The 23,905-nt window shown below is 32.0% G+C and overlaps 2 protein-coding genes and 1 long non-coding RNA gene across 8 annotated transcripts; 2 read left to right on the forward strand and 1 right to left on the reverse strand.

The window, feature by feature from the left end:
- Positions 1 to 786: 786 nt before the first annotated feature.
- LOC131017549 (histone-lysine N-methyltransferase SUVR4-like) lies at positions 787 to 6,168 on the forward strand. Of its 2 annotated transcripts, XM_057946343.1 has the most exons (10): positions 788 to 1,230; positions 1,746 to 1,811; positions 2,329 to 2,394; positions 2,904 to 3,100; positions 3,216 to 3,426; positions 3,507 to 4,060; positions 4,256 to 4,524; positions 4,853 to 4,919; positions 5,029 to 5,079; positions 5,777 to 6,168. In XM_057946343.1, the coding sequence occupies exons 4-10, from the start codon at positions 2,918 to 2,920 to the stop codon at positions 5,873 to 5,875; spliced, it is 1,434 nt and encodes a 477-aa protein (XP_057802326.1). In that variant the 5' UTR covers positions 788 to 1,230; positions 1,746 to 1,811; positions 2,329 to 2,394; positions 2,904 to 2,917; the 3' UTR covers positions 5,876 to 6,168. The 2 variants fall into 2 exon arrangements, with proteins under 2 accessions (XP_057802327.1, XP_057802326.1); XM_057946344.1 differs by lacking the exon at positions 1,746 to 1,811 and having other exon boundaries at positions 787 to 1,230.
- A 1,896-nt stretch (positions 6,169 to 8,064) lies between these two features.
- LOC131017560 (protein PHOSPHATE STARVATION RESPONSE 1-like) lies at positions 8,065 to 12,617 on the forward strand. Of its 5 annotated transcripts, none has more exons than XM_057946358.1 (9): positions 8,066 to 8,281; positions 9,247 to 9,358; positions 9,448 to 9,826; positions 10,203 to 10,398; positions 10,483 to 10,559; positions 10,645 to 10,684; positions 10,876 to 10,933; positions 11,206 to 11,275; positions 12,052 to 12,617. In XM_057946358.1, the coding sequence occupies exons 3-9, from the start codon at positions 9,539 to 9,541 to the stop codon at positions 12,403 to 12,405; spliced, it is 1,083 nt and encodes a 360-aa protein (XP_057802341.1). In that variant the 5' UTR covers positions 8,066 to 8,281; positions 9,247 to 9,358; positions 9,448 to 9,538; the 3' UTR covers positions 12,406 to 12,617. The 5 variants fall into 5 exon arrangements, with proteins under 5 accessions (XP_057802339.1, XP_057802341.1, XP_057802343.1 ...); XM_057946360.1 differs by lacking the exon at positions 8,066 to 8,281 and adding an exon at positions 8,302 to 8,355; XM_057946356.1 differs by having other exon boundaries at positions 8,065 to 8,281; positions 9,247 to 9,826.
- An 8,998-nt stretch (positions 12,618 to 21,615) lies between these two features.
- LOC131017722 (uncharacterized) lies at positions 21,616 to 22,563 on the reverse strand. The gene is made up of 2 exons (XR_009099822.1): positions 22,209 to 22,563; positions 21,616 to 21,974 (listed from the first exon to the last, which is right to left on the reverse strand). It is a non-coding gene; the product is annotated as an uncharacterized LOC131017722 (long non-coding RNA).
- Positions 22,564 to 23,905: the final 1,342 nt, after the last annotated feature.

Here is a 23,905-nt window from a genome sequence, read left to right on the forward strand (position 1 = left end):
TATGTTTGATATCCATAGGATTATGTTGAATTATATTATCTAATACCAAAACTATCCTCACATAATTTTAAAAATATCATGAGTGTCCACCATTACTTGGGCATTTGCATCGATATGCGTGAGGAAGGGTAACAGATTTTTTATCCAACTTCTCAGTATTAAATTTATCCGAGGGGGGGTGGGCGGATTATTAGTATGGGTTAATCCCACAAAATAGCATGGAGAAGTAGGATTAAGTAGGAGTTGACCATATTAGCTGCACATGATATCAAACATCACACTAATCTGTATTAATTTAATTTATCCTACCTATAAACCCATATCAAACAGGCCCGAAGGAAAAATTGTAGAAGGGATAAAATAGTCTTTAAATTAGATAATTAATGCTTGATCAAAATTTGAGGGTATTATGTATATCCATATTTTGTACACATAGATTAATTGTTTTTTATTATTATTATCATTTAAGGGCTCGTTTGGTTTTCAGTAAAGGATTATGTAGGATAATTTGTAATCAGGATATTTAGCATGGATAATGATAGATTATTAATACTGAGTTGATGTTTGCTATCATGGCTAAATACAAAATAGCATGGTTTAAGTTAATCCTAAGGGGGAGGTGGTATTATTAATCCTAAGAAATCTGGATTATTAATACTGGGTCGTGGGATTAAACCGGGTCATCCGCATTATTACTAAATAATACCAAACACTAGATTGATCTGTACTAAATTAGCTAATACAGTGTATTAGCCAATATCAAACACGCCCTAAATGTAGAGAAATGGAGTTTTCCGTAACAACTTCAATTCTAATTTTCGAATCCTGTTACGATTCGACGTACTTACCAGTTTTGGCGATTGGTATGTGCGGCGAGGGAGGGATCGTATACTACTGCGCTTTCTCACCCTCTACCAATCAACGAGATCCACGTCATCATCGTCCAGGAACACCCGACTAATCAAATCACCTCCTGGCTAAGCCAATTACCCATTAGTTGCACACACCGAATCATTCCCCACCATCCAAGCATTTGTAGACTCCTGCTCTGCATTGCCGTCGCCAGTCGCCACCCTCTCTCTCTCTCTCTCTCTCTCTCTCTCTTAATATGGCGTGACATTTTGGGTGGAGAAGACGCGGAATTTTCATTTGGTTTATTGCTAGGTTGTGAAGCGAAAAGAGTGTGCCCTTTCTGGGATTTGCTTCCGACGCGGAATTTCACCGTTTAAGGTGCCTCTTCTTTCGACCTTAGCGTTTGATGATAGTTTAACCTCATTTTATTCTGTTTTTCACAATGTTGGCGGTGTTATCGATAAATGATCGAAGTAGTTCTGCATATTGTTATTGTTTGTTTGAAATTATTGGTCGAGGTTTTGGTCAAAAGGTTTAGTGGAAGTAGATTTATACATTAAATTTGTTTTTTATCGCAGTTTTTTTTTTTACCTTAGTTTGGGGATTTTCTGGAATTTAAGATGTTCATGTTGCATGCACTGTTCATCCATGCATTATGCTGTGTCTCTGTGTGTGTTCTGCTTTGATGCTTTGTTCAGTGGTTAATCCGTGTGAAATTAAAGGGAATTTAGGAATTTGGTAAGTTATCGTTGTTTCGCTTCATTGTTTTCGTTTCATTGCTGAAAAATCTTGCTTTACAGATTTTTAATGTCTCTGTTATTGATTTTTTTTTTTTTTTCCAATTTAAAGTGCTTAAGTGTGCAGCATAATTTTATTGCAATGTGAATCATTAGGTTGTGAAGTGAAAAGAGCGTGCCCTTTCTCGTATTTGCTTCCAACGCGGAATTTCATCGTTTAAGGTACCTCTTCTTTGGACCTTACCGTTTGATGATAGTTTAGCCTCATTTTATTCTGTTTTTCACAATGTTGGTGGTGCCGGTGTTATTTATAAATGATCGAAGTAGTTGTGCACATTGTGTTTTGTTTGTTTGAAATTTTTGGTGGAGGTTTTGGTCAGAAGGTTTAGTTGAAGTAGATTTATACATTAAATTTGTTTTTATCGCAGTTTGTTTTATTTTTACCTTAGTTTGGGGATTTTCTGGAATTTAAGATGTTCATGTTGCATGCACTGTTCATCCATGCATTATGCTGTGTCTGTGTGTGTGTTTTGCTTGATGCTTTGTTCAGTGGTTAATCCGTGTGAAATGAAAGGGAATTTAGGAATTTGGTTAAGTTGTCGTTGTTTCGCTTCATTGTTGTCGTTTCATTGCTGAAATATCTTGCTTTACTGATTTTTAATGTCTCTGTTGTTGAAATTTTTTCCAATTTAAAGTGCATAAGTGTACAGCATAATTTTATTGCAATTTGAATCATTAGGTTGTGAAGAGTAAAGAGTGTGCCCTTTCTCGTATTTGCTTCCGACGCGGAATTTCACCGTTTAAGGTACCTCTTCTTTGAACCTTACCGTTTGATAATAGTTTAGCCTCATTTTATTTTGTTTTTCACAATGTTGGCGGTGTTATCGTTAAATGATCGAAGTAGTTCTTCATATTGTGTTTTTTTGTTTGAAATTTTTGGTGGAGGTTTTGGTCAAAAGGTTTAGTTGAAGTAGATTTATACATTAAATTTGTTTTTATTGCAGTTTGTTTTATTTTTACCTTAGTTTGGGGATTTTCTGGAATTTAAGATGTTCTTGTTGCATGCACTGTTCAACCATGCATTATGCTGTCTCTGTGTGTGTTCTGCTTTGATGCTTTGTTCAGTGGTTAATCCGTGTGAAATGAAAGGGAATTTAGGAATTTGGTTAAGTTGTCGTTATTTCGCTTCATTGTTGTCGTTTCATTGCTGAAAAATCTTGCTTTACTGATTTTTAATGTCTCTGTTGTTGAAATTTTTTCCAATTTAAAGCGCTCAAGTGTGCAGCATAATTTTATTGCAATGTGAATCATTAGGGTGTAGAGAAAAAATGGCTACAGTGGAGAAGGTTCGTAGAGCCTATAATGCGATGAAGAGCTTAGGAATAAGTGAAGAAAATGTAAAACCGGTCCTCAAACGGCTTCTGAAGTTGTACAACAAGAATTGGCAGCTTATCGAGGAAGATAACTATAGGACGCTTGCTGATGCCATCTTTGAGTATGAAGATGATAAGGTTTTAAGTAACTTTTTGTTGTAAACTTTGTCATCACCTCACAATTTGCATGTTACATAAGTGTGTAATCAGTTGTTGCAAGTTTGATTTCTGATTGATGTGCTCTGTTAAGCAGAATGCTGAGGGAGAAATGGAACCTGCACTGAAGAAACAACAGAGGGGAAATGGTGAAGATAAGGTGCTGTCTAAAGACAAAGGCAAGCGCGTTGTTTGTGAAGAAGAGCTCGATGATCCTGATTCACGTGATAATGGAAATGCAGTAGTGCCATGGGAAGGGCAGCCTATTGATCATTCCTCACAAGCTCATTCTTCACATATTTGCACAGGTATCCCCCTTTTTTTTTTTTTGGATTGGTTGTTCTTATACGATATGATTTCTTATAAATCATGAATGTTTCTCTTTCAGGATCAGTTAATCCTTCACGTGATGAGGCCACTGTTGTCGCTAAAAGTGAGCCCAAGATGGTATTCAATACTATTGAGGACATAACAAAAGGCTCTGAAAAAGTGAAGATATCCCTTGTTGATGAAACTGGCAATGAGGATCTACCGCATTTCCTGTATTTCCGTGATAATGTCACATATGAAGCTGCATACGTACATGTATCTCTAGCCCGTATTGCAGATGAGGACTGCTGTTCAGATTGTAGAGGAGACTGTCTTTCGCCCTCTATACCTTGTGAATGTGCTGGTTCGACTGGAGGTGAGTATGCTTACACCAAAGAAGGCTTGCTGACTCAAGACTTTTTAAAGACATGCCTTTCTGCGGAGTCTCTGGATATGAAGCATGCTGTCTACTGTAAGGACTGCCCTTTAGAGAGGGCCAAGAATGCGGACTTGCCTGGGAAGTGCAAGGGTCACATCTCCAAGAAGTTCATTAAAGAATGTTGGAGAAAATGTGGCTGCGATATGAGGTGTGGGAACAGAGTTGTTCAGCGAGGTATAACAAGGAAATTGCAGGTGAGTCTATTTGGAGAAGTATTTTTGTCTAATTTGGAAAATCTTTAAATGCTTATTGGTACCTTAAAACATGAAGATCTTTGCACTTTGGGTGTTGATTTTCTTTCTGAATTTGGAATTCTCCGTCAGAACAGGTGCTTTTTTTAGTCCTTGCTTACCTTTCTAAGAGTGATTATTTTGAATTTTGAGTTTTAGGTCTTCGTGACAAGTGAAAACAAAGGCTGGGGAGTAAGAGCATTCGAGGAGCTGCCACAAGGGGCGTTTGTTTGTGAATATGTTGGAGAAATCTTGACCAACATGGAGCTGTATGACAGGAACACTCAAAGCGGTGCTGACAAAGAAAGGCATGCATATCCAGTGCTACTTGACGCAGATTGGTCCACAGAAGAAAATCTGAAGGATGAAGAAGCCCTCTGCTTGGATGCAACAAAGTGTGGCAATGTTGCTAGGTTTATCAATCATCGGTGAGCTTCTCTATTTGTATTTGCTAGCATACTAAAAAAAGCATGTAAAAAAAAGCACACTCCTTAAGCCTTTACTGACATAATACACAACTTCATATAACATAACACATTCATATTTTAAAATTATACAGAATTTGATTTCCTCAGTCCTTGCTTGGATAAAAGTATTTATTTCAGGCTTTAAAGGATAGTTCTTGTACAAAATTTAGAGAATGTCTTATTGTTGTTTATTGTGAAACTAACTTAAATTCTGAACTTATAAGCTGTTCTATCTTCTTCTCGTATGCTGATCTTCCATCTTTAAGTATGTTTGTTTCTTTGTTCATAGGTGTGCAGATGCAAACTTGATCGACATTCCAGTCCAGGTGGAAACTCCTGATCGCCATTATTATCACGTGAGGAGATGAACTACTCTTCTTTCCCAATCCATGTAGTGTATTTCAGAACCAAATTTCATACAAGTAAAATAGTCTAAAAGTTCTTTATCTTTTCTACTTTATCCAGGTTGCATTTTTCACCAGAAGAAAAGTGGAGGCTCTAGAAGAGCTTACTTGGGTGAGTAAGTAATATGGTTTTCTTGTCATATTTGGTTTTTCTGCTGGTTGAGAGTAACTTGTTTTAGGTTGCATTCGACTGAAGTATTTCGATGACTGATTGGAATCATTCTGATAGATTGGGGCACTACTTAATATGGCACATTTCAAAACCTTTTCCAAATCCTCTCCTCAAAATAAACCCTTCAGCTCAATGCAGCCTCAACATTTAGCAATGATTTGATCCTTAAAATATCATATCATAGACTGACAAAGCTGTCACTTTGAAATATTGAGATAGACTTATATAAACTGCAGTTTAGGAAGGCAGAATTTTTTAAGGGAAACTATAGACTCTTGATATTGATTCTTGTATTCTTCGTAGATCTTGACTTGCAGATTACAAATTTTATGCTGCATTCAACTACATTTACAATGCATCCTCATTTCAACTGCTCATTTGTTGTTTTTGTCAAAGAATTTCTAGCAGCTGATCACATTTAACATGTTTCTCTCCTGCTTCTCTGAAAGGAAAGTCGCAATGGTTTATAAGTCGATGTAAAGACTCTTCTATCAACTTGAGTTAACCATTTTGACATACAAAAACAAATGGCATCTGGTCTATCTTTGATGCACGCTGCAGATTTGAGAAAGTTTCTACTCAACCATTTATTCTATCCATTGTTGATGATGCTTGGTTTGCATGATATAATTTCCAGGATTACGGGATTGATTTTTCGGACACAGGCCATCCTATCAAGGCCTTCCGGTGTCGTTGTGGAAGCAAATTCTGCAGAGATATAAAGCGGAGAAGATAGCTCTTGATTCTGCTCATTCAAGAATGGCTGCTTCTGATCCTTCTTGAGTTCCAACTTTGAGAATACTCATTTTTTATTATTTTGTTTTTGGGGGGAATTGGATAGCACTTTTTGGGGGGAATTGGATAGCACATGGAGTATAAAGCGATGCATAGCTAACAAGCCTAACATGATTTATAGAATCAGTATGAGAAGTTAGAAACTCTATGATTTGGAGTTGGTTTTCTGAATTGATCCCACATTGGGAACTATTCCAAATTTTGATGATAATTCGAAGATTTTGAGATTTTGTTATGTCATTGATAGAACTCATTGTGTTATGAGTTGGTATATTTGTAATTTTGAACTTATCCCACAATGTTCAAGACTTGAAATCATTGTTTTTGGTGAATTGAAGTGCTCATGGTTATAATGATCCTTTTACCATCCGTTCGGTTTGAAGGATTAGATAGGACTAGATTAGATTAATCTTATCATATTTTGTTCGGTTGGTTGGATACGACCCGTGATTCAATCTTGGAAGAGTGTCACATAAGATTAGTTTTGGTGTATGAGTTTTGGCTTACCCTCTATGACAAAATTAGTCTTGGCCAACTCAATCTTAAGGTAATATCGGACTAATTTAGTCTCGACAACCGAACGAGATCAACGTATTAATCATTACATTATGGAGGCCTTTGGCTGTGGAGATCCTTTGGTTGTGGAGATTGAATTAGCTTGAGATTATTTGAAATTGAATTCATCTAAGATTAATTTTATTATAAGGTATAAGTCAACATTCATAAGTTAAGGTTATTTTTGTATGGCATTGCACTCATAAGTTAAAAACTTAAAATTATTTTATATGGCATTATCTCGAAATTAAATACTAAATCATATTCAAACAACCAAATAAGATTATATAAAATAATCTAATTTAATCTTATTTAATTCTTCAAATCGAACGGCTCACATAAAAACACTATTAATGACATGTGATTTTTTAGTGTTAGAAATTACTGATTCAATAATATTGTACGGGTGAACCTAAGACGTGTAAATCTTCTCAATGAGTTGGATCGACTTGACCTGATTCACCTATTTTATCCTCTCTAATATTTGTGATAACTCAAATCTTGTTTTTTTTTTCTTTTATTGCATCGAGTCAATAAAATTAGATTAATATTCATTTCCCTTACGGATTACTATCATTATGTCAAAAATTGCTTGTCCGTTTTATCTGACCTAAGTATATTTATATTTTCTGACATAATTTTTTAATAATAATTCACTTAAATGCAGTTACTCTTAGCAGGCGAAGGCGATTTGTATCACAATTTTATTAATTAAATCACGCCTTTTTTCACATTATTCCATTTGAGGCCCACAAGTAGAATATAAACTATTTGAATCGAATATCACTAAATTCGATTCATATTCATAAAAATTTTGAATTCATATTCGAATATCTTTCTAATTTTATTTATATTCGATCTGTACACCGATTCACGAATATTCGAATTGAATCAAATATTCGTTTCAATTTTTTACAAATGTATTTTAAATAATATAACCGAAAACTCGATTCAAATCAAATATTTTCAATTTACAATTTTAAAGCAAATATTCAATTCACAATCTTTTGCAACTATGATTTGATGTCGGACTTTATTTTCAAAATATGAAATACTTTCGTCTAAATTGAATTTGGAATCAAATTTTATTTTTAGAGCTTTAATTATTATTTTTCCTTGTTATTTAAGAAAATTATTAATATTTATTTTACTTCATATCTAATTTATTAATTATTTTTAAATATACATAAAATAAAATACTTTTATATATCAAACCGAATATTATGATTTTTAAATCGTATTTGATAACGATGAATTTAAAAAATATATATATATTTGTATTCAAATATTGAACAGAAGCAAAGTTATGTGATTTATTTATATCTCTATCCACGAGTGCGGCAGCGCCCCAGTGTTCCAACACGAAATAGCTTCGCTAATGACGTCTAATTAATCAATAATCACTGATTAAACCATCATTACATTAGCAAACAGCTCCCCAGTTTCCAGCCGTAGATACAAAAGTCAAACGCAAACGAGTCACCGCAAATCAACGGCCCAGATCACGCCAAGATTAACTCCGGAGTTACCCCCACGCAAAAACAATCATCAATAATTCATTTCACGGTTCCAAATTAAAACCATATTTATTCTTCACACAATCATTAAAATCATGCATTTTGCTTCATTTGGAAAGTCAGCACTCGACAACAACATTCGCAAGTTCTTAACGTTGGATTATCGCTACAATCAATTAGTGATATTATCAATTCGTTCTCCTATTCATTGACGATTCCTTTACTTAGCCGCCGTAGTAGGATTCATTCTCTCACCTCTCAAAAATTCCCAAAAGGTTCGTTTCTCATATTTCTCGAATTCAAGCTCCTTTTTCAACTCACGTTGAATTCGATATCGTTTCTTTGCACGGTTTGATTCTATTTATTTGCTGCTGTTGATTTCCTTGAATTGAATCGGGCTGTCAATAATTGTGAGAAATATGCATTTTTTTTATTCCCCTTCTTCTGCTATTGAATGTAAATTTCTTCTAGTTGTGTTAACAGATGTTTGTTGTGAACTAATTGCATTTAAATGGAGTTGTCAAGTGAAAGACCCTTTGTCTTTTTTTCTCTTTTTTTTTTTCAAATTGCCGAAAAGATGGAATCTTTATTGCTGCAATGGGAAAATTAGCTAGATTTCTTAATCAACTTGTTGGAATTGTAGAAATTGGCGCTACTACGAAAGTTTCCCCAAATTAATGTAATGAAATTTGATGGGTTTAGGTCCACTTGTGGATTTCGGAAGCGATTAGTGAGTAGTTATAGGTTTATTTTGGAAGGTTTTATGATGAGAAAATACATGAGGATGGTGAGTAGTTATATGTGATTGTCATGGTTAAAGTTAGGCAGTTCCTTTTATGTTTCAATTAGGGTGGTACTTTGTAGACGTTCGCTTTATTGTCATTTTATCGACTTGTTTTAGTTCTACTTCACGTCCGAGTAGCTTACTCGAGTTCTTAAGGTTCATAACTGATACGGGTATTGCTAGTTTTATAACATTGAAAGTGTTTGTAGATTGAATAAATAGATACATAATGTAGAGACATAGAGACTCTCCCCTTCTTATGTTGCCTAATGTTCTAGCACTTTTTTTTTTCCGCGTAAACCTGATATACCTCACTAAGAAGAGCCGGTTCTTTTTATTGTGTGTTTTTAAATTGAGAGTCAATCAAAAAAGTATATGAAGGATTTGTAATGGAAGCGATGATTGTGGTTTCTTTTGTCTCTTTATAATATAAGCAACAAGGTTTATCTATTTTAGGTTTCTTTGGATTCTCACCTGTTTATGGAGAAAGTTGAGCATGACACCTTCATCGTTTAAGAAGACATATGGTGGAACACAGTCAGCTAACATGGAAGTCTCTGGAACTATGGTCAAATCTTTGCACATCCTTCCTTCTCCTCTAGAAGAAAAGTTTACTCTATTGCCAGATTCACCTCAAGTTTTTTCTTCTGATTCTAGATGCCCTACTAGAATCCATTATTCCCCCAATGGAAGCGGATCAATAAGTTCGACAATATATTCGTTGTCGCCAAAAGAGGGAGATTCTTTTATGGAAAATCAGCATCCTTACTCAGTTATGCAATCTTCACAGTTAGATGGCTTGGCCATGAAGAACCACGATGTCTCCTGGAATGAGATCGAGAACTTCCTCGATACTCCCCTGGAAGTCCCTGATCAGGACGGCCAAATCGAGACATCAATGGTAGCAGAAGACCACGCTAAGAAGACTAATTGGCAGGAATGGGCCGAGCAGTTGATCACAGTTAACGATGATACACTCAATTCGAACTGGAGTGATCTTCTTATTGACGGCAATCTTCCCGACTCGGAGCCAAAGGTTTGTTTCTCTATACTGTTGCCTAGCATAGTTAAAATGGTGTTTGATGCTTTCCGGTGTTAACTTGAAAATAGTCTCGTTTTTCTTTATTTTTGCTGTTCTATATCCGCTTGTTTTTCGTGTATTTCACCATTTTATTAGTTTTTCTCTTGGTGCTTGAGATTTTCATTGCGGAAAGTAACAACACTTGAAATTTTATAACTACAATTTTTTGTGGTACACATTATTGCAAGATTTTCGTGTTCACAGCAGAACTTATATTGCTATTTGTTTTTTAGGCACATTCCGGTGCATCTGCCCTAATTAAATCCTAATTGTAATTAATAACCCTAATTAAAATATCAAAACAATAATTTGATTCAATAATGACTTTCAGCTGCTGGATCTGCCACATAATGCATCTTCACACCAGCCACAGATCCAGCGGCTGCAACCTTATCACGTGCCAAGTGTGAATGATTGTCCAGCATTAGGCTCTTCAACTGCACCCTCGAGTAAAGCACGAATGCGCTGGACGCCAGAACTTCACGAAGCTTTTGTGGATGCTGTGAATAAGCTTGGTGGTAGCGACAGTGAGCATCTGGCTTTCTACTAATTTGAATTAATGATATGATAATGATTTCATGTTAATTCCAACTTTTCTTCTTGAATTTCAGGAGCTACACCGAAGGGTGTTTTGAAGATCATGAATGTCGAAGGCCTGACGATATATAATGTGAAAAGCCACTTACAGGTACGAGAAGTCTTTCCTTCTTTGTCGAGATCCTGTTTTTACTGCTGCAAGGAATTCTTCTATTTACTATGCTGTGGAATTTCAGAAATACAGAACTGCCAGATATAAGCCGGAGTCACCAGAAGGTAGAGATTGATCGATTCTCATCTTGCCATTCACTTTCACTTCTATTCCCATTAATTTACTTTCTCTGATTATGATATTCGCATTTATTACTTGGCATCTAAAATAACTACACAATCTCGAGTGCTGGTGGTGAATGCAATGGTGTATTTGGCATGTGAATAATCGACTATGTTATGCTTTTCATTGGCAGGAACTCCAGAAAAGAAGTTAAAAACTGCAAGCGATATGACATCCCTCGACTTGAAAGCGTATATCTCTCTCTCTCTCTCTCACACACACACACACGCGCGCGCGAAATTCTATATTTGCCTTTGCCCTTGTTCCCTATGCTATAGGGTGATTACTATACAGTCCTTTAAGGATATAATTAATAGAGCAAATTTATAAATAATGTTATGTTTTGTGGACATGATGATTATCTATCTGATAAACTACGAACTTTGTAGTCTCTCCAGTTCTGGATTTTTGAGCTACTTCCGCAATTAAAAGTCAATGTCTCAGATAATAACTTTGATGGCAGAACTGTTGGCATAACTGAAGCTCTCCGGCTGCAGATGGAAGTACAGAAGCAGCTACACGATCAACTTGAGGTACGTTGAAAATTCTTATCATTTGCCTCGAAAATCCAAATAACTTTCCAGATTTAACCAGCTTAGCTTATTGTCCCTTGGTCTTGGATTAGTTATTCTCATGCATCAAGCACATGCTAGTCTCTTTGAATCACGATTTCATTACTAATGTATTCGATACTCTATGTTTTCCGAGTTGCATTTGCAGTCCTTTTTCCTTTCCGAATAGTTGGATTTTTACCAATTTAGATGGATATAGGTTTAAAGAATAATTTGGATTAGTCTTCTTCGGACAAAAATATACAATATTAACTTTAGGACTAATTGAGCCTACATACACGAACTTTACCAAATTCTGGTTTTGCACATAAACTAAAATTTTGCCTCAAGATACACGGACTTTCAATTATTCTGATTTTTCATATGGTTGTCGATTGACTCCAAATTATTGCTGAGGTGGACTTCTAGAATATCTGCATAGCTTAAATGGATGATGTACTAGACGATGTAGTTAGATGTCTACACCACATCACCTAGTCACAATGGCATTAATTTGCCACTTCAACTGGCCACAATGGCATTAGTTTCATCGGATACCGTTTGAAAATATCAAAATAATTGAAAATTCGTGTATATTTGGAGTCGCAACTTTTAGTTCATGTGAAAAATCATTAATTGGATGAAAGTTCGTGCATCTAGGCGCAATTACCCCTTAACAAAAATGACCTAATTTAGCGCTCATTGGGGGCGAGGGCAGGCATATAAGGCACCATAATGTCAAATTCATGTCCTTTCAGATTCAAAGAAAACTGCAGATACGAATTGAAGAACAAGGGAAGCGTCTCCAAGAGATGTTCGAGCAGCAAAGAAAGCTGGAGGAAGTGCAAGGGAAAACCTCATCCTCAAACGCGGGTAGACCTCAAACGCCAGCGAAACAAACACAGCCTTGCTCTGAGGACGACAAGCCAGAATCATCACAAAACAACACTGCCTCCGTGAAAGAAGTGGCGGCTGATGTCTGCTCTTCAGCAGATGAAGATCAAAGTAAGAAGGAAATGTCATCTGACAACAGCCGTGCACCCTGTAGTCCTCCCTCGGGACTAACCAAGGTTAGTGAGACGGGCGCCCTTGGATCGCCTCATGAATTATGACATATACTCTCTTCAGAAAGTGATTTCTGATGGGAATTCTTGATTGTGATGCCAACTAGAATAGCATGAAGATTTGATTTGAAGAAACAGAATCTATTGTTACTTGCATTTGTAGATATTTATGCCCTGCTCTGATTCTCATTGTATTCGCTGCAGTTTTGAATTATGACAGTTTCCTTCATAAAGTGCTAATGACAGTGTTTTCTTGAAAAGTTGTTCATGTGTTTGGAATGTAGTTCATGAAACTATTTATAGAGCTTGATATGCTTGAACGAGAGGTCTTTTACTATATGACATATTAATATCATATTTGGCAAAACTGTATCAAACCGTCGTAAGCAAAATCACATAAATCTATAGAATATCTTTGAGCTTTTCTATATTGTGTATTTTATACCAAACACGATATTAGAAATCTAGAATATCATACGTATATTATATGCCCTAATCACTCGTACTAAACAAGAACAGAATCATGATTCTTCTAGTTTGTGCATGCATAGTCGGTGGAGTAGCGACTTCATGACTAAATATCGCAATTTACAAGTGCAAAGGAGTCATCCCCACTTCAAACACAAGCAAATTGCATGTCACATGTAGGGGTGTAATAAAGTCGAGCCGTGACGAGTACTGTCTTGTACTCGAGTCTTAGTCTAATTTGTTTATTTTTGGATTGTGCTTAAGCTTTGTTACCAAACAAATTGAGGTTTGTTAGCTTCGTCAAGCCGTTAGGAAGGATTTGTATATTTAAATTAAGAGGGTGTGCTTACGAGCTCTTAACAACTTATTGGTTGAGTTTATAAGCTCTTTAATAGTAGTTTATAAGTTTTTTTTTTTTTGAGACCAATAGTAGTTTATAAGTTATTTGTAATTTTATATAAGCTTTTTCAAAGCGTTTGATAAAATAAGCTCTTGAACAACTTATAAGCGAGAAAAATAAGCTTCAGAAGCTCATAACTTAAAAAAAAAATAAGTTTCTCTATCTCAACTTAAACTTTTATGCTGTACGGATTTTGCAAATATTATTCAATTATGGTTTATTATTATTAGTATCATCATATATCATTTCAAGTTCATTTTTCTTAAAATACTACGTCTTATAAGCTCTTGAAACATCTTATAACTTGTTGAAGTTTATAAGCTGTTAAAATTAAGTTTGCCAAACAGCTCTAAATCTTAAGTAGTTTCTTTAAAAATAAAGATATGTATTTTCTTCTTAACAATAAAGATACGTATTTTAAAACTCCATCGCTTCTCCTTTCCCAATCAATAAATAAATAAATAAATAAAAATACGTATTTTATTTATAAAAATACAATAAATTCACTGGAACTCTTTTGTTTCTTCTTACAAATATCTTTAATCAGAACTAAAGTGTAAGTTTTGCCGATTTAACAATTTTATATATGTTCTAAAGATAATGTTAAAAATGCTAACGTGTATTCAGAACCTTTGATCACAATTATGCATCACAAAAGATATAGAAAAGGCATCTATATAATAATGTTTTGATTTTTGTGTAAACTCATTAAAAGTCAAAACTAAGCTAAAATTAAAAGTTGCATAATGGAAGTAGTGCGTTAACTTTTGGTACTACCTTTATTCTTTGGGCCAATTGAGTAAAAAGTTGATTTTTCAGTTATCTGAAAAGCCACTGAAAACATAGTATAACCATGACTCAGCCTCACGTTCAAATCGAGATAAAATAGAATATAAAATATGTAAAACATATTAGTAAAAATAAAATATAAGAAGATTTCGAAAATTGATAATTTTCTTTTCTTTTATAGGAAACAGAGTTTACGAGTGCCTTGCCGTAAAAAAAGTGGGTTTAGACCCTAAAACACACCCCTTACTGCAAAATCCCCTTACTGCAAAATAAAAGTCTCTTAAATTATCTGCGTAGGTTGATTTAATGGTAAAATGATTAATATTTGAAGGAAAAGTTTTTGTATTCGAGTATATTGTGGCGCGATCTTTAAATTTTTTATTTAATTATTGATTTATAAAAAAAATAGGTCTATTAAGTTAGTATCCCAAAAAAATGATGGTATTCTTATTTACATAGCAAGTAAGCTCTATTTCTAAGAATAAATTTGCAAGTGCTACAACATCTAAGGTTCGTTTGATACGGGTGATTAAGGTGTATAAAATATCTATGAGATCTTATTTGATAAGAAGTAATACGAATACACGATCCCTTATAAAATTAAAAGCTCGAAATATTATATTGATTTGAGAAATATGATTATGTATACTTCGGAGGTGGTATCCGTAATACATATCTTAATTAAAACTATTATTAACTTTATATAGTCTTAATACATCATACCAAACAACATATTATATTTTATAAATATTTAATGCATTTTGTCAAACCTGATATTAATATGATATATCGTAAAAAAAAAAAAAAACATCACAGACATACATATCACACCTTCGATACCACATACTAAACGAGGCCTTACCATATTGTAAGAAAAATATGTATTGGGTTTATAATCTTAGATAAACACCTTCAAAACTTAATATTTTCGCCTTTTGGGCTCTCTCGATCTCCACATATGATCATTTGTCTCATTTTTAATGTCTTACTAGTAAGTGACCCGTCGAATTTCGACGGGATCTATTAAAATATAAATTTATAAAATTATTTAATATTATTCCATAAAATATTAAAAGAGAAATTGGAATAATTATTTGAAACGTATCTAAATTAGATGCTTGTAATTGGAACCAGTAACTGAAAAAATAAGATTTTTTTTTAAAAAATAAAATCATTAATAACTTAAACTATCAAAGTTTGAATAAATTATTAAATCTAAATATAGAATTGTCCATGATTAAAAAAAAAATTATAGGTATAATTCTACATTTGAAAGAGATTGCCCCTGATTTTTATTTATTTTCATAGTAAAACAAATGCTCACAGATAATTGCCTTCTCTAAAAGCGAATTGAAAATTTAGTAAAATCTGATGGACTCATAATCATTCCAGCTATAGGAAACTATTTGCCCGCATTTTTTCCTGAAATGAGTTTGCCTTGAATTACGCGTTCCCCAAGTTTAGTTATTAGTGTCATTGCAAAGCTCATTAGATGGATCAATATTTCTAAAAAACATGATTATGCATGCCTTCTAATTTCATGACTCAACAATCGTGAACACTTGATCGTGTTTAGATATTCATCCGAGAATACCTGTTCATCGAGGTCACTTGTCCATCTTCTTTGCGAATGCTGTTTGAACTTAGACAAACCATTTCTTTGATAGACATTAGATACATGACGTCATCATTTATCGTATCAACCTTGTCATTGGTGGGGGCCAAGATAGCTCTATTCTTAAATATTTATGGGTCAAATGCATTATTCATTACGTCTATGATATGTGTTTTCCACTATAACTGCAATAGGATTTGTTGCATCACGTTAAGAATGTCTTCTGATAATGTCACAATAGATTCTCCATCACAAAAACTTTGATCGACGGTACATTCACCTATTTTAAGTATCCATTATGCAAATTCTTTGGTTTCTTCGCATTTGCCTATTTTTTATGAGAAAATTATTATATGTTTGAAATCAAAATGTACTTTTATAAAATGAGTGGTCATTCATTTTATGTACAAAGGAAGACAATTAATCAAAATTAAATATCAAAATAACGAATTTTAGTTAATGAGAAAAATATATTAGACCAGCCCTTATGACCATATAAATACATACATAAAGACAATTAGTAATTTTTATATTTTAATATCTTTTTCCATTCTAAAATGGAGGACGAATTGAAAACAAAATAAACTTGCATTTTTTGGTTTCTTCTGTATCCGAACCAGAAGCATTTGCCTATTTTTTATGAGAAAATTATTATATGTAATATGTATATTTGAAATCAAAATGTACTTTTATAAAATGAGTGGTCATTCATTTTATGTACAAAGGAAGATAATTAATCAAAATTAAATAGCAAAATAACGAATTTTAGCTAATGAGAAAAATATATTAGACCAGCCCTTATGACCATATAAATACATACATAAAGACAATTATTAATTTTTATATTTTAATATATTTTTCTATTTTATAAAATGGAGGACGAATTGAAAACAAAATAAACTTGCATTTTTTAATTTTCAAAATTAATAGCTATAAAAAATTACACTTTGTGGCAATATATCGGTATACTGAATCTAGAGTGTGTAGTACTACCCTTAAGCAACAATAATGATATTATACCACTCGAAGCTACCTAGAGTACTACCTCTCCCACGTATGATCGAGTATAAGGTGTTCCAAATATATGTCTTTCCTATACCACCATATCCATATAGAAAGAAAAATCATCCCTACACCACTATCAACCACGGCCATTATTTTTTCATAAATCATTCTTTGCTTATCTGTCAAAGAGGGATATAGACATATAGTTTAACGTTGTCTTCTTTCGTTTGTTCCATATTTTTTCATAAATCATTCTTTGCTCATCTGTCAAAGAGGGATATAGACATATAGTTTAACGTTGTCTTCTTTCATTTCTTCCATGTTGTGAGACATTCTAATATCAATAGATTCTCTGAATCAAATATGACAGTTTCGTTTGATAACGACATGCCAGGAAAATTGGTTAAACTGGTGAAATTAGCAATAAGCAACTTCTCAATTTCAACCAATGCTAAGTTTTTCATTTGATCCTCTGTGAACTGCAAATTTGTTAAAAAAAATTAAACTTGGGATATGTAATTGAAACTCAGATGTAAACTAATTAGTAGTATTTTGATGTATATGATCTGCATATGAATTTAAAATTCGTTGGAATAAGTTGATGTATATATTCTGCATATTAATGTAAAATTCGTTGGAGCATTATATTGTTATTAATTGTACAACTTGAAACTCAAAAAAATGCATATTAATGTTATATTCGTTGGAGTAACTTATATATATATAATATATATATATATATATATATATATATATATATATATATAGGGTGCGGTTATAGTGAGAACCATAATTATCGTGAGAACATAAGAACCATTAAAATTAATGTATCTGCTATATAAATTAATGCATTCATTGTTAAAATTAATGTATCCGAAAAAAATAAATTTTTTTGCTGCCTTCAGGATTCGAACCCAGGATCTGCATTCATCCACCAAGATGATGCATCCACCGTAGATCTTGATGATCGAATGGCTTAAAATGGTTCTCCGTTCTAATTTTAATTAGTGGTTCTTATTTGAACCTCTCCCTATATATATATATATATATATATATATTATATAAGTTATATTATTGATTGATTTTTATAGATTTATATATTATTGATTTTTTAATAGATGAAGTTTGATTAGAGGGGGAGATTGATTAGAGATATTGAAAAATATAAGAATGAATGAGAATTGAGGAAAACTGAAATAGAGTGATTATAAGAAATAAAAGATCATCTTATAAAAACTAAATCGTAGCCACACATTGACACATATCATATCATAAGATCCTTAATTGTCTAAGATTTCGTGTAACAATAGTATTAAACGATTATAAAATTACATGTTCAAATTTTTGTATAATTACACAATTTCAACCGAAAAAATAAATTCGTATAACACGGCAAATCGTGCGTATAAGTTGAAACTTTTAGATTTACAACTACTAATCCAAAAAAAAAAAACGAAACAACATTTTAATTCAAATCGTGTGGAGATTGATTAGAGATATTGAAAAATATAAAAATGAATGAGAATTGAGGAAAATTGAAATAGAGTGATTATACAGCGCCACGTAGGATAGAGTTTATTTTGCTATTATATATATATAGATTCCGTATTCCATTTTCAATTTTTTATAATCTTTGCATATTTTTTAAATTTTAAATTTATTATATTTAATATAATTTTAAAATAATTAATTAGGATTCACAAATTAAATTAGAATTTATAATTATTTTTTAATATGTATTTTCTAATATTAAATTAATAATAAAGTTAGGATATAAATATTTTTAATTTTAATTTTTAGTGATAAATAGTAATTAGGAATCATTATATAATATTTTTATTTTTAATAAATAATTATAAAATAGTATAATAAATATAATAAAACACGAAGATAAAGAGGTTGCTCTCAATTCGATCTATGTCTCTGGCAGCTCTCAATCAAAAAATAAAGAGGTTGCTTTTCATTTCTAGTTGTTGAGACTTTGCCACTTAGGAATCGGTCAAAACAATCCTACCAAAGTCATAATTCCCAATAAATCTACGAATCCCAATAAGCCACATATGTGTATGTCTAAGTCAAACATCATTAACATTAAAGTTTACAAATTTTGATGGGTTGTTGATGACGATATCAGCCGACTTTGATAATAACCCAAACATCAAATTTAGTTTTGTTTTTTCTCTAGGTAGAAAGAAAAAAAACTTGACACCAAACATCAAAGAAGTGAGAAAATTATTCGTTATACAAACTTGGTTATCTATTTTCTAAAATATTCTAAAATATAATCCATTTTTCTGATTTAAATTGTACTATTAAAGTTTTCTTTTAGTAAAAGAATCTAATTTGATGTTTGTGAAAATAATGAATAAAGTAATAACTATAATAAAGGTAAAATAATATAATTGCATATAGTATTATTTTCAAAGAATATTAAATACAGAGTATATATTTTAAATCTGTATGACAAAATGATAAGAGAATATTTTGATGGAATGAAGGGAGTATTTTCCTTTGCACATTTTTGGCAAACAAGGAATCTTTCTTTAGTTTGGCAATAAAATAGAGGTGGACGAACATCCTTGTTCTATTATTCCCTCCACAATTATTTAATTTGGTAAGTTTCCAATTATATGTGTTCTTTTTTCTTTGATATTTTATAAATAAAGAGAAAATCTTTCATATGGATTGACACATTCAAATATTATATTAAAGTATATGAGTGGTTCGTTTTGTGCGAACGACGGTTCGCACATGAAAATTTGTGACAATAATATATATGTATGTGTGTTTTGATTAGTTTAAAATGGTAGATTTATTTTAAAGTTACATCTTATCCTCTTGTGATAGCTCATGGGAGTTGTTTTTCAAAAAAAATAAAAAATGATAGTAATACTTTTAGACAATTAATGGGAAAAACTGACACAAATTTGGACAAAAATGCATAATATAGATGTGGACAAGATTGTGCTGACATTAGAAACGCTTTTTTACAATTTAAGAATAGTCTCTTACATACTGTTGTCTAAAATAAAGATTCCTATTAATTAATTATATTTATATACAAGTTGATTTTTATTTATTTATTTATGTACCTGGTGTCTGACTTGGTCAAATGCTTTTCCCAATATGTCACATGTTATGTTTGTATTTCTATGTCAATCAGTAATAATTTCACCAATGTGTTCGTATGGGCAATTATCTAATGGAATTTTCTCTTCCGCAAAGAGTTATAATGACTAATGAGATACCAAATTAATTAAATTTAAGAAATATGCTTTTGATTTTTTTTAATTACGATATGATTTTCAAATTTAACAATTGCATTAGTTGTAATTATTTTCACTTACAACATTGATTATTAAAACGAATCCAACGTGCAAAGTAAAACAACATTGTATATGTGTTGTTTCAGTTAATGAAGTTTGTTGGACACATTTATTCCATTTTGTTACCAAAATTTGATATTGTAATTATAAAAACTTGAAATTTAGTGCTGTAATTGTAGAACCGACCTACCTTCGTAAATTTGTAAGACGATATTAATTCTTAAATATTTTAGGAGTTAAAACTCAATGTTTTTTTTTTTGAAACAATTAAAACTCAATGTTGAATACTTCATATACTCCCTACGTCTGATCGACTATTTTTCGACACGAGATTTTAGAAATTATTGTTTTAAGTGTGTTTGATAATAAAGTGAATAAATGATTTAATGTTCTGTTGCTCATATTTATTCCATATAAGAAAATTTATCAACTTAGTTGTGACGGTCAAAAAAGAATATTGATCAAGTTACTTGTGATGGAAGGAGTATTTTTTTTTCAATTTTGTGCGCACTATCATTTAAAAAAAATTAAATGATCAATCAAATTATAATTTCAATATAATTATATAGGGTGAAAATGGAATAATATTCATCATCATAAGTGATTTGTATGCTCAGTTAACGTTGTTTGAGTAGTAACGCTTGCAAATCAACGAGATTTTTAAATTTAGGTTTGAGATTTCAGTTGTTTGAATAGCAAATATTTGATGATTAATTGCTAGGATTTGCTAAAGTAATTAAACCCCTAACTAAAACCATTATTTTTAAGTCAAGTAGAATCATAAATGAGTAAAAATATTGTGAAAACTGTAAATTAATACGAATTACTATATAATAGTTGAATTTATTATATATTTTTTAATCACATGTTCTCTATATAATTGGATGTACACTTATTACTTTCAAGTTGATCAATTCATTTGATCCTAACATTTGACTAATAATGATCTTTAATCTATTTTGAAGAGTTCAATTTTCAAGTATAGAGAAAGGTTAAACAGAGAATGACAAATATGTAGAGAAAGGAGAATTAATCTGGAGCCTCCAAATTTCCAATCTAAGGGTTCGAATTTAATCTGATTGTTTTCCTTAATTATAGCCGAAAAGGCTATATTTGTAATTGAACAAATTTATTTTGGTAAGATATTATTATGTCATATCTTTAAGCAAATTTCCATATCTGCATTCACGTGTAATTCACAAATTTTGGCGGCCCTTAATTATGATCTACAAATCTTTAATTATCTTTTTTATTTTGGTAAGATATTATCCCAAATTTATGTTGTATTCACGCGTAATTTAGTCATATCGTTAATCTTATAAATTATTTCTGTATCTGTGTTCGAAATAATTTATGCTTGTTCGTAAAAAAATTTACGTCTGTTCGAAATATTTTATGTTAAATATTTCTGCATATCTGTATTCAAAATAGTTTATGCCTGTTCGTAAATTTTTTTAGATGTTCGTAATTTTGTTAAGCTTGTTCGAAATGCTTTATGTTAAATATTTTATGTTAGTAAGAGAAATTCAAATAGTTTATTTAGGTGTTCGTAATTGTTTAAAGCGTGTTCAAAATGTTTTATGTTAAAAAAATAAAAATAAAATCAGATTTCACAGCAGAAAAATAAAATAAAAATGATTCGCCGAAAACATAAATGAACATAACACAATATATAAATGAACAGAATACAATTTATAATTGAACAAAACACAATTTCTAAATGAACAGATATATTCAGATTTAATGATCATTCAATTTGTCGAAAAGAAAATAATAGTGCTGATGCCACCAAATATGGAAGGGGACGGCGGCGCAGCGACGACCTGCGACCGCAACACCGTATATCAGCCGCTCACATCGTCGTGCTATTCTCCGATCTCACGCCACGTGAGTTTCGATTTTGAAAACAGATTTTGGCGACCGAAGACGATCCAGTTGCAGGGTGCTATTGGCAGAGTATGCAAGCGGTGCAGAGGGACGTGGTGGATCGGGGCCAACAGCATCAGCCATTCATCTGCCTCACGGGGAGATCTCGCAATAACATGTCCATCAAATAATAATTTCACAAAAAAAAATTGAACAATATGTAGAATAAATTGAACAATCGAATAAATATTTCGAACATGTGGCAATAAAACAAATAAGATGTTCATCAAATAATAATTTCGCAATCATGAACCAAGATTTGAGAGAATTTTGGGAAACAAAAAACGCTGAATATTCAAAATAATTGAGAAAAATAATGTACCCTCATTAGAATGCGCTCTGCCGCAGCACCTGGCCGGCCGCCGTCTGCGGGCAGTTCCCGATCTCGCACAGTCCCACTACGGCAGCGCTGCCACCGTAAACTTCAGGATCTCGCCGCCATTTGTGAACAACCACCGCCACCTCTCCCGTATCGTGGTGGCGAACGCCACCGAAACCACGCCCATCTCCGCCGCGCAGAGCAGTGCCGTCGATTGAAGCGATGTGCCCCTTCCTGTGGACAGCCGCCGCGAACAGATAACAGAAGGTGGGGGAAATAGTGTAGGGTTTCGTGAATGATGATAATTGATGTTGGTGGGGGAAGAAGAATCCTTAATTGTTGGAGTAAAAAGTGGACACGGTAGTTTGTGTAAAATAAGAAATACAATTCTACCCTCAAACCATTTAGAAATCAATACAAAATGAATATTCATAATTTTTTAAAACAAAATCGCCTACTAATCTAACCGTCCGATTTAGCTTAATTGATGGTTATGATTTATTCTCTATTCTCTATACATAGGGTAATTCTTTGTTTAACTTGACCCTTCAAGTATATATATATATATATATATATATATATATATATATATATATGTTTACAAAACATTCATATCTTTCTATATAAATCCACCAAAAGGTAAAATCAATACCTAAAATTATCATTATCAATTTATCATGTATATCCATCCTTGGAGGAGATTATCATATCATATCCCACTGAAATAACACAATAATCTTTATTTTATTTGAACATTTAAGTAATTAATTACGAAATCTTTCAGTTTTCGTGAAACACAATAATCTTTATTTTATTCGAACATTTTTTTTTGGAGCAAATTTTTATTTGAGCATTTAAGTAATTATCATATCCCACTAAAATAACACAATAGTCGTTATTATCACTACTTTTATGGCCGGACAAAATATGGTTAAATAATTTTAAAAATATTTATATTTAAAACTTTTGGTTCAAAATAAAAAAGAATTTTGTTAGTTTTATGATTTTTTCCACATTGTAGTTTTTTTGTAATTTTTATTATTTAAAGTACAAAAACTACAAAACAAATAATAATAATTACAAAATTACAAAAAATTACAATGTGGAGAAAACAATAAATTTAACAAAATCATTTTTAAATTTGAACCAAATTTTTTAAATCAATCGATTGTTTTAAACATTTAACCTTTTTTTGTTCGGACAAATTTTATCCAAATAACACTACTCTTTGTTAAAATTCGTGACACTCCCTCCAAAGACTATTTTTACAAAACGAAGGGAGTATTAATTTAAAGTATCTTTTAAGAAGAATTCACTTGCGGAACCCATCCGCTCAAATTTTCAAAAGATTGTATGAAATTTCTAATTATGACTATGTTAGGAATTTTGGGTTCACTTGGGTTGAATAGAGTGGTGAATGAAGACTTTTGTCATTTTCGTCCCCTCATTCACACACAATATTTACAAAAAGATTATTAATGAATAATGATGAAATTTAAGAATACAATTTTTTTTATTAGTATTAGTAATTTTAATACTCCCTCGGTCCCATTGATCATGTTCTATTTTTCTTTTTGGATTATATTAGTAATTTTAATAATCCTATTGATCTTTCTTATTTTTATATTTAGTACTAATTTTACATTATAAATAATATGACCCACATATTTAAGTAACTATACTAAATATACTCTTCTTAA

The sequence above is a fragment of the Salvia miltiorrhiza genome, chromosome 3 (genome assembly GCF_028751815.1).
Source record: "Salvia miltiorrhiza cultivar Shanhuang (shh) chromosome 3, IMPLAD_Smil_shh, whole genome shotgun sequence".
NCBI lineage: Eukaryota > Viridiplantae > Streptophyta > Magnoliopsida > Lamiales > Lamiaceae > Salvia > Salvia miltiorrhiza.

What these genes read in the sequence shown, in the direction of transcription:
- LOC131017549 (XM_057946344.1), top strand. Translation starts at nt 2,918, where the DNA reads ATGGCTACAGTGGAGAAGGTTCGTAGAGCCTATAATGCGATGAAGAGC. An exon ending in TTCTTCACATATTTGCACAG is followed by an intron (nt 3,427 to 3,506) that starts GTATCCCCCTTT and finishes TTTCTCTTTCAG; the next exon opens with GATCAGTTAATCCTTCACGT. An exon ending in CTCTAGAAGAGCTTACTTGG is followed by an intron (nt 5,080 to 5,776) that starts GTGAGTAAGTAA and finishes TATAATTTCCAG; the next exon opens with GATTACGGGATTGATTTTTC.
- LOC131017560 (XM_057946356.1), top strand. Translation starts at nt 9,287, where the DNA reads ATGACACCTTCATCGTTTAAGAAGACATATGGTGGAACACAGTCAGCT. An exon ending in TAAGCTTGGTGGTAGCGACA is followed by an intron (nt 10,399 to 10,482) that starts GTGAGCATCTGG and finishes CTTGAATTTCAG; the next exon opens with GAGCTACACCGAAGGGTGTT. An exon ending in TAAGCCGGAGTCACCAGAAG is followed by an intron (nt 10,685 to 10,875) that starts GTAGAGATTGAT and finishes TTTCATTGGCAG; the next exon opens with GAACTCCAGAAAAGAAGTTA.